This window comes from Cebus imitator, unplaced genomic scaffold (assembly GCF_001604975.1).
Source record: "Cebus imitator isolate Cc_AM_T3 unplaced genomic scaffold, Cebus_imitator-1.0 Scaffold212, whole genome shotgun sequence".
NCBI lineage: Eukaryota > Metazoa > Chordata > Mammalia > Primates > Cebidae > Cebus > Cebus imitator.
Genome location: NW_016107527.1, coordinates 2,837,796 through 2,847,305, shown reverse-complemented (window position 1 = coordinate 2,847,305; position 9,510 = coordinate 2,837,796). Strand labels below are relative to the sequence as shown.

The window sequence follows — 9,510 nt, the reverse complement described above, 5'->3', positions numbered from 1 at the left end:
TTGACCAGGATGGTCTCGATCTCTTGACCTCGTGATCCACCCGCCTCGGCCTCCCAAAGTGCTGGGATTACAGGCTTGAGCCACCGCGCCCGGCCATAATGGATATTTTTAAAACACCACACCCAACAATGGCAGAAAAAACACTTTCTTTTAAATGCACATGACACATTTATCAAGACAGACCATAATATGGGCCATGAAACAAGCTCAATTAACTTAAAAAGACTCAAATCATATACAGTATGTTTTTGAGAGGGAAAATTACAGCATTAAAATGCTTAAATTAAAAAAGCAAACAGTTTCCAAATTATAAGCCTTAAGAAACTGGAAAAAGGGCAAATTGAACCCATAATAAGCAGAAGGAAGGAAATAACAATGAGTAAAAATCAATGAAATAGAAAACAGAACAACCATAGAGTCCTACATGTCTAGTAATCAAATGTGTAAATAAAAACTTTTCCACAAAGAAAACTCCAGAACCTGATGGCTTCACTGGTGAATTCTCCCAAACATTTGAGAAAGAAATAACTATGACTCAGGAAAGATTCCAAATTTTTTTTAAAAAAGAAATAATACTACTCCATATATATATATCCTTCCAGAGAACTGAAGAGAATACTACTAAACCCATTCCATGATGCAAGCATTATCCGTGATACCAAAAACTGACAGATATTACAGAACTACAGACCAATATCCCTAATAAACAAAAAGGTAAAAATTGTACACTAAAGCTTAGCAAATTGAACCCAACAATACATAAAAAGAACAACACATCATGATTAAGTAGAGTTTAGTCCAGAAGTGAAAGGTTGGCTTAACATTTAAAATCATGAAATATAGTTCACCATATTAAAAGACTAAGAAAAACAACCATATAGACTATAAAAGAAGTAAACTTGTTTTTATTCATAGGTGCTATGATCCATCTATTTTGAGAAACCTAATATATAAAAAAGTTACTAGAACTGTCTAAAGGTCACAGTATAAAAGGTCGAGAAACAAAAATCAACTGTATTTCTATATACAAATAAAAAAATTAAAAATTAAAATTGAAAACCCAATACCAACGCCGGGCATGGTGGCTACACCTGTAATTCCACCACTTTGGGAGGATGAGGCAGGAGGATCACCTGAGGCCAGGAGTTTGAGACCAGTCTGGGCAACATAGCAAAACTCTGTCCCTGTTTTTTAAAATAAAAATTAGGCCACGTGGGGTGGCTCACGTCTATAATCCCAGCACTTTGGGAGGCTGAGGCAGGTGGATCACAAGGTCAGGAGTTCAAGACTAGCCTGGCCAAGATGGTGAAACCCTGTCCTTACTAAAAAAAAAAAAGAAATTACAATTATTAGCTGGGCATGGTGGCAGGCACCTATAATCCCAGCTACTCAGGAGACTGAGGCAGAATTGCTTGAACCCAGGAGGCAAAGGTTGCAGTGAGCCAAGATTGTGCCACTGCACTCTAGCCTGGACAACAGAGCAAGACTCAATCTCAAAAAAAATAATAATAATTAATTAAAACTCAGATATTAGTGTAAAAATTGTACACTAAAGCTTAGCAAATCGAACCCAACAATTTTTATGCTATTTACAATAGCATAAAAATATAAAATATTTGTGATAAATTCAACAAAAAACATACAATGTTCATATACGATAAACTATAAAATAGTTAAATGTACCATTTTCAAGGGTGAAAGATTCAATTTTGTTAAAAAAAAAAAAATTATCCTAAAACTGATTTATAAACTAAATACAATTCCTTTCAAAATCCCAGTAGAATTTTTATAGAAATCAATGAGCTGATTCTAAAATGTATACGAAAATGCAAAAGATAACTCTGAAAAAAACAACAAAGTTAGAGGATTTACTCTACCTGACTTTAAGACTTATTTAAAGCGAGAGTAGCCAAAACAGTGAGGTACTATAAAGATTGAAACATATATTAATGGAAAAAAAAAGTGGGGTCCAAGGATACACATACATGGTCAATTGATTTTCAACAGAGGTTCTAGATCAATTCAATGAAAAAAGGATAATATTTTCAACTAGTAGTGTTGAAACAACTGTATTTGCAAATGCAAAATAAATCTCAATCTATGCCTCACACCATATAAAAAAATCAACTCAAAGTAGGTTACTGACCTAAATGTTGGCATTTTTAAGTATCAGAGTTTTTAAATTATAAAAATTCTAGAGGCCAGGCCACATAGTGGCTTATGCCTGTAATCCCAACACTTTGAGAAGTGGAGGCAGGCAGATTACTTGAGACCAGGAGTTCAAGACCTGAGCAGTGTGGCAAAACACCATCTCTACAAGAAATACACAAAAATTAGCCGGGCATGGCAGCATGTGCCTACAGTCTTAGCTACTAGGGAGGCAGAAGTGGGAAAATCACCTGAGCCTGGAAGGTAGAGCTGCAGTGAGCGGTAATTGTATCACTGCACTCCAGCCTGTGTGATAAAGTAAGACCCTGTCTGAAAAAAAACAAAAAACTTCTCAAAGAAAATGTAGAACACAAAATGCCTGAATCACAAAAGGAAAAATTTACAAGTTAAACTTAATCAAAATTTTAAAACTTTTGCTCTTTAAAAGACACTATTTAAAAAGTGGAAAGGGTCACATCTGTAATCCCAGCACTGTGAGAGGCCCAGGAGGGCGGATCACCTGAGGTCAGGAGTTCGAGACCAGCCTGGCCAACATGGTGAAACCCTGTCTCTACAAAAAATACAAATATTAAAAAAGAAAAAAAAAGCCGGGCGTGGTGGCTGACACCTGTAATCCTAGCACTGGGAGGCTGAGGTGGGTGGATCACTTGAGGTCAGGAGCACAAGATCAGCCTAGCCATCATGGTGAAACCCCATCTTTAAAAAAAAAGAAAAATACAAATATTAGCTGGGCATTGTGGTACACACCTGTAATCCCAGCTACTCAGGAGGCTGAGGCAGAAGAATCACTCGAATCCAGGAGGAGGAGGTTGCAGTGAGCCGAGATCATACCACTGCACTCCAGCCTGAGTGACAGAGCCAGACTCAGTCTCAAAAATGAGTATGTATACACATATACACATAGTGAAAAGGCAAGCTTAGATAGAAAAATATTTTCAAAGTATATAGCTCATATAGCACTTTTATCTTTAAGTTTTATATCTTAATAAGACAACCAATTGCTTTTTAAAAATAGGCAAAATATTTCTACAGATACTTAACTAAAAACAAACAAAAACCAAAACCCAACATATGAATGGCCAATAAGCACATGAAAAGATGTTCAACACTCAGGTAGGTAGGTTAGCCTCTACCTCTATGAATAGCCCTACCTCATATTATACCCAATTCCTTACGGAGAACATAGAAATAGAGAACATTTCTATTTTCTATTTTAAATACTTCTGCATAGTTTAAAAATACTTTTCTTTAAATGTGTGTTTTGGCCAGGCACAGTGGCTCAAGCCTATAATCCCAGCACTTTGGGAGGCTGAGGTAGGTAGATCACTTGAGGTCAAGAGTCCGAGACCATCCTGGCCATCATAGTGAAACCCCATCTCTACTAAAAATAATAAAAATTAGCCAGGTGTGGTGGTGTGTGCCTGTAGTCCCAGCTACTTGGGAGGTCGAGGCATGAGAATCACTTGAACCTGGGAGGTGGAGGTTTCAGTGACCCAAGATTGCATCATTGCATTCCAGCCTGGGCAAAGACCCAAACTGCGTCTCAAAAAAATAAAAATAAAAATAAAATAAAATGTGTGTGTTTTATATCTTTCAATAAAATCTTTAAAAAGAGGTTATATAGCCCCAGCTATTAAATTCATAATGAGTCCCACTCTTTTGACTGCTGTGACTTAAGAACTCTGAAATATTTAGTAAATCATTCTTCTATATATTCACTGAGGTTTAAAAAGAAATGGTCTGACTAGGGAAAACAAGCCAAGAATGAATGAATGAATGGATGGATGGAGAGATAGATTAAAAAAAAAAAAGAAAATAATGGTCAGAGATAGACAGATTCCAGAAACCAACATTTGAAAATGACTGACATTAATCTAAAATATATATGCAGATATCAAATAAAGATGTGTTGAATAAGTGATTATACATAGGCTTATTTAAAATTCAGCAAAATGACACACCTACAAGGACAATGTCTATAGATAAAATTTCTCTTTATATACATAAACTAGTCTCTGGGGTTGTTCTGCCAAGCTCTTTATTAGGATAGCTATTAGGACAATCAATTCCACCTAATTAAAGTCAATTTACAATCAAAAGTGCCTAGTAATTTCAACGGGAAAAACATACCAGGAGATTAACTAGCAGTCAAAAGCTGATTAGCAGTAAGATTAAGTAAATAAGATGAAACATAGGTAGGGTACTAAACACTAATGTCCAAAAATAATATGCTCAGTTTTAAGACTCCTAATTAGTCTCCCTGTCTTCAGTCTTGTTTCCATGAAGTTATACACCTTTAGAGTGATGAATTGATTATGAATGATTACAACAGGCTGTAGCAATATGGAACATGCAGGAAAGAAACAATTACTGAAAGCCATTACAGAAGAAGTTCAAAAAATACCTGGATAACATGATACAAATCAAAAATAAACATGAGAGATATTAAGAATCATAAAAAGAATTCTCAGAATATAATGAAATTTAATGATTTAAGACACAGGGCTATGAGATGGTTTCCTAGCTTATATGCCCATATCCTAACCTTACAATTAAAAATATAGTGAAAAATCCAGATAGCATGCATAAACAAAGTGGGTATTAGATAAGAAGGAAGGCTGGGAGTGGTGGCTCACACCTATAATCCCAGCACTTTGGGAGGCCAAGGTGGGCAAATCACCTGAGGTCAGGAGTTCAATCAAGACCAGACTGGCCAACATTATGAAACCCCATCTCTACTAAAAATACAAAAAAATAGCCAGGTATGGTAGCACATGCTACTCGGGAGCTAAGTAGCATGTGCCATCATACCTGGCTAATTTTAATCCAAGCTACTCCAGAGGCTGAGGCAGGAGAATCACTTGCACCCAGGATGGGGAGGCAGTGAGCCAAGATCATACCACTGTATTCCAGCCTGGGTAACAGAGTAAGACTCTGTCTCAAAAACAAATAAATAAGAAGGAAAACTCAAAGGAGGAGATAAAAAAAGAGAAGGAAGAATTGAAAGACCATGTTGGTAAAAAAAAAAAAAAAAAAAATCAATATTTTCTTGGGAAAATGATATAAAAATATCACTTTCATTACAGAGATTATTAAGAAAGGGGCTTCTTAAGACAGGAAACCATGGGCTATGTTTTGTTATAATAAATTAATATTCTGGGTGCCAAAATCTGACCTACTAGTAATTTCCCCCACATACTTCATCTAAAAATGCTTTTTCTTCTGCCTGTGAAGTTTTCCCTTCATTCTCTATGGGTTGATTCCTAATGCTCCTTAAAGGGTCAATCACACTTTATTTAACTGTTTATCTACTCCACTATCTTCCCTCCTTGACTATAAACAATTTGTAAACAGGGATTATGTTTTGGATTAACCAACACTTAACAGCAGCTCGATGAATGTATATTCATTCATTAATTTTGTAAATGTACCCTGCCATAAATATGCCAGCCCAGTGCTGGTTACTGAGTTAAACAAGTAAGAACAGAGCTTAAACAAGCTGGATGTGGAGGAGTGTGCCTGTAATCCCAGCTACTCAGGAGGCTGAGGAAGGAGGATTGCTTGAGCCCAGGGGTTCAAGATCAGCCTGGGTAACATAGTGAGAACCCCCTTCTCAAAGAGAAAAATATAAACAACGAAAACATCTTATAGTTTAGTATGAAAGGAGACAGATATAAAAGAAAAAAAATCAGCTGGACGTAGTGGCTCACTCCTGTAATACCAGCACTTTGGGAGGCTGAGGTGGGTGGATCACAAGGTGAGGAAATCCAGACCATCCTGGCCAACATGGAGAAACCCTTCTCTTTAACAAAAATACAAAAACAGGGCTGGGTGCAGTGGCTCACGCCTGTAATCCCCAACACTTTGGGAGGCCAAGATGGGTGGATCATGAGGTCAGGTGTTTGAGACCAGCCTGGCCAACATAACAAAATCCTGTCTCTACTAAAAATACAAAAAATTAGCCAGGCGTGGTGTCAGGCACCTGTAGTCTCAGCTATTCAGGAGGCTGAGGCAGAAGAATCGCTGGAATCTGGGAGGCGGAGGCTGCAGTGAGCCAAGATTGTGCCACTGTACTCCAGCCCAGGCAACAGTGTAAGACTCCATCTCAAAACAAGCAACAACAACAACAAAAAAAGTAGCCAGGCATGGTGGTGTGTGCCTGCAGTCTCAGCTACTTGAGAGGCTGAGGCAGGAGAATCACTTGAAGCCAGGAGGCAGAGGTTGCAGTGAGCCGAGATCGAGCTACTGCACTCCAGCCTGGTATCAGAGTGAGACTCTATTTCAAAAACAAAAACAAATAAAAATCAAATTAATGCCAGAGTGAAATAGCAGGTAAGAATCAATGGAAAATGTATTTGCGAACAACAGAGCAATGATAGTTTCTAAGGGAACAGAGAACAACATACACTGACTAGTATTTCGCTGTTCCCCAATGTTTTTTGCAATAACCCAAAATCTGATAAAGAAATTGATAAAGGGCTGAAGATACAATCAATTACTTAACAGGAAGTTGAACAAAAACAACACATTAAAGACTACATCATGGAATGGAAAAATTTTCAAGAACTCTTACAAATTTACTGAAAGCTCTGGTTAAATTCCCCCATTAAAATGAAGGAAAAAAAAGACATACTGTTTCATTTTAGTTAAATTATATGTAAATTTAAAAGTACAGTGGCAGTGGCTCATGCTTATAATCCCAGCTGAGGCAGGAGGATCACTTGAGTCTAGGAGTTTAAGACCAGCCTGGGCAACACACTGAGTGAAACCTTACTTCTACAAAAAAAAAAAAAAAAAAAAGAATGAACAAAATTAGCCGGGTGTGTTGGCACACACCTGTAGTCCTAGCTACTGGGAAGGCTAAGGTTCCTGGACCTACAGCCAGGCTTGTGTTGTGCTCGCATGACTTTGGGACTGACTGGTGTCTTCCCATTTGGATTGTGGCCTGGGTAGAGCCCCTTGCAAATCCCACTGTCAGGGGCAGCCAGGACTCTTCCCATCTTCCTGGAATGGGGGAACCTTCCTCATCCCCTGCCCATATCCCCTCTCCAATAAAGAACCTATGCCCTCGGCAATGGCCTGCCATGTGCCGTTGTTGGGATGTTTGTACCAAAAAAAAAAAAAAAAAAAAAAAAAAAAAACAAAGGGAAACTGGGCTTGGTCTTGGTAGCATGTGCCTGTAGTCCCAGCTACCTAAAAAAAAAAAAAGGGAGGAGGATCAATTGAGCCCCAGAGATTGAGGCTACAGTGAGCTGAAATTGTGCCACTGTACTCCAGCCTGGGTGACAGAGTGAGACCCTGTCTCAGAAAAGAAAAAAAAAAAGTAAAAAATAGTAGGTGATTATACTTGGGGTTCATTTCCTCATGCAAAATATCACTTCAGAAGTTTGTTTATAGAAGAAAATCTATGTATTCCTTTAGTGTGTCTAGTAGGAATTGAAGAAAAGAAAAGAAAACTTACCGTCCATAAGGATACCAGCGGTGCTTAGTAGTAAAGAACATTTTGCTAAGTTGTTCTACCATAGGTCCTTGCTCAAGGGGTTCAGCTTTTTCTTCCAATCTCGTTTTCAGGATTTGATCATGTGTTTCTTCATTATTATGCACGGGATCTGGCCGAGGGATAGGCTACAAAATAATCAGTAACAAACAGCATGAAGATGTAGGAATGTTAGCCAGCATTTGTTTGAGATTACAATAAAACAATTACAATACTCAGTAACTCACTATAGTACTTTAGGGTGGGCAAATAAGTTATCAAAACAAAGTTTCATTTAATGGCATTATTCATTAGTCAGAAATATTTTGTTCTCACACCAAATTTTAGGTTTCTTTTCTAACAATAAAGTTCTTATTTAAGCCAGATGCAGTGAGTGGCTCACGCCCGTAATTCCAGCACTTTGGGAAACCGAGGCAGGAGAATCGCTTGAGCCCAGGAGTTCGAAAGCACAAGATCAGCCTGGGCAAAATGGTAAGACAAAAAAAAAAAAAAAATTAATTATCTAGGCCTGATGGCATGCATCCATAGTCCCGGCTACTCAAGACGCTGAAGTAGTAGGATCACTTGGGACCAGGAGGTTGAATCTACCTGTGATCACACTACTGTACTCCAGCCTAGGTGACAGAATGAGACCCTGTCTCAAAAAAAAGAAAGAAAGAAAAGGGAAGAAAAGGGAAGGGGAGGGGAGGGGGAAAGAAGGAAAGAAAAGAAAGGCAGGCAGGCTGGTGTGGTTGCACATGCCTGTAATCCCAACACTTTGGGAGGCCAAGGTGGGAGGTCACTTCAGTTCAAGAGTTCAAGATCTGCCTGGGCAACATAGCTAGACCTTGTCTCTACTAAAAAATAATTTCTTTTAAATGAAGGTCTTTTTTAACTTTCTTATTTTCCCCAATAATAAAGTACTTATTACTTTAGTTTCTGTTTCTCAAAGGTATAAATTATGCCTATTGTTTAACTTAAAAGTTTACCATCTACTTTATATATCATAAAGGTGAAAAACAATGAAAAACTTTTCATTGAAAGTGACATTTCTTACGTCCAATGGAAGCAGAAAATTTTCAACATTTTCATTTCAGGTGACTAAATTGCCACCAAATAGTGCTTTGTTGTAATTTAAAAAGCTTTTCCCCAAAGTTAATAATTACTAAAAATCTCATTTCCTCAACACACATGAATGATATACAACATATTCTGTCAGTAATAGTGGTTCACTAGAGACTTTAAGAATCACTGTCATGGCCAGCCATATTGGCTCACATTTGTAATTGCAGCACTTTCGGAGGCTGAGGTGGGAGGACCACTTCATACTAGGAGTTTGAGACCAGCCTGGGCAACATAGTGAGACCTAATGTCTACAAAAAGTTTAAAAACAAAAAATGAATTAACTGGGCATGGTAGTGCATGGCTGCAGTCCCAGCTACTTGGGGTCTGAGGCAGGATGATCCCTTGAGTCCAAGAGTGCGAGGCTACAGTGAGGCATGACTGCACAGTACACTCCAACCTGGGCAACAGAGTGAGACCTTGTCTCAAAACAAAACAAAATGGAAAACAAAAGGAATCACTATCTTGGAGGGTCAAGTTACCTATATTTTAAATATTAAATGATATTAAGGTATGTAACAAAGATTGTAACATTCAATACTACATAAAGCTATCATAATGAAAGTAACATATTCAATAATATGTAACAAGATAGTAACACTGCCTTGCTTTAAAATAACAATATCTGGGCCGGGCGCGGTGGCTCAAGCCTGTAATCCCAGCACTTTGGGAGGCCGAGGCGGGTGGATCACAAGGTCAAGAGATCGAGACCATCCTGGTCAACATGGTGAAACCCCGTCTCT

General features: G+C 38.1%; 1 protein-coding gene across 2 annotated transcripts in view; it reads right to left on the bottom strand.

The window, feature by feature from the left end:
• The window catches only part of MRPL42 (mitochondrial ribosomal protein L42), a 47,908-nt gene that overhangs the window by 13,099 nt on the left and 25,299 nt on the right, over positions 1 to 9,510 (bottom strand). For both annotated transcript variants that reach the window (XM_017548633.2, XM_017548634.2), the window contains exon 5: positions 7,631 to 7,794. In XM_017548633.2, coding sequence (XP_017404122.1) covers positions 7,631 to 7,794 — 164 coding nt within the window. The remainder of the gene's footprint in view (positions 1 to 7,630; positions 7,795 to 9,510) is intronic.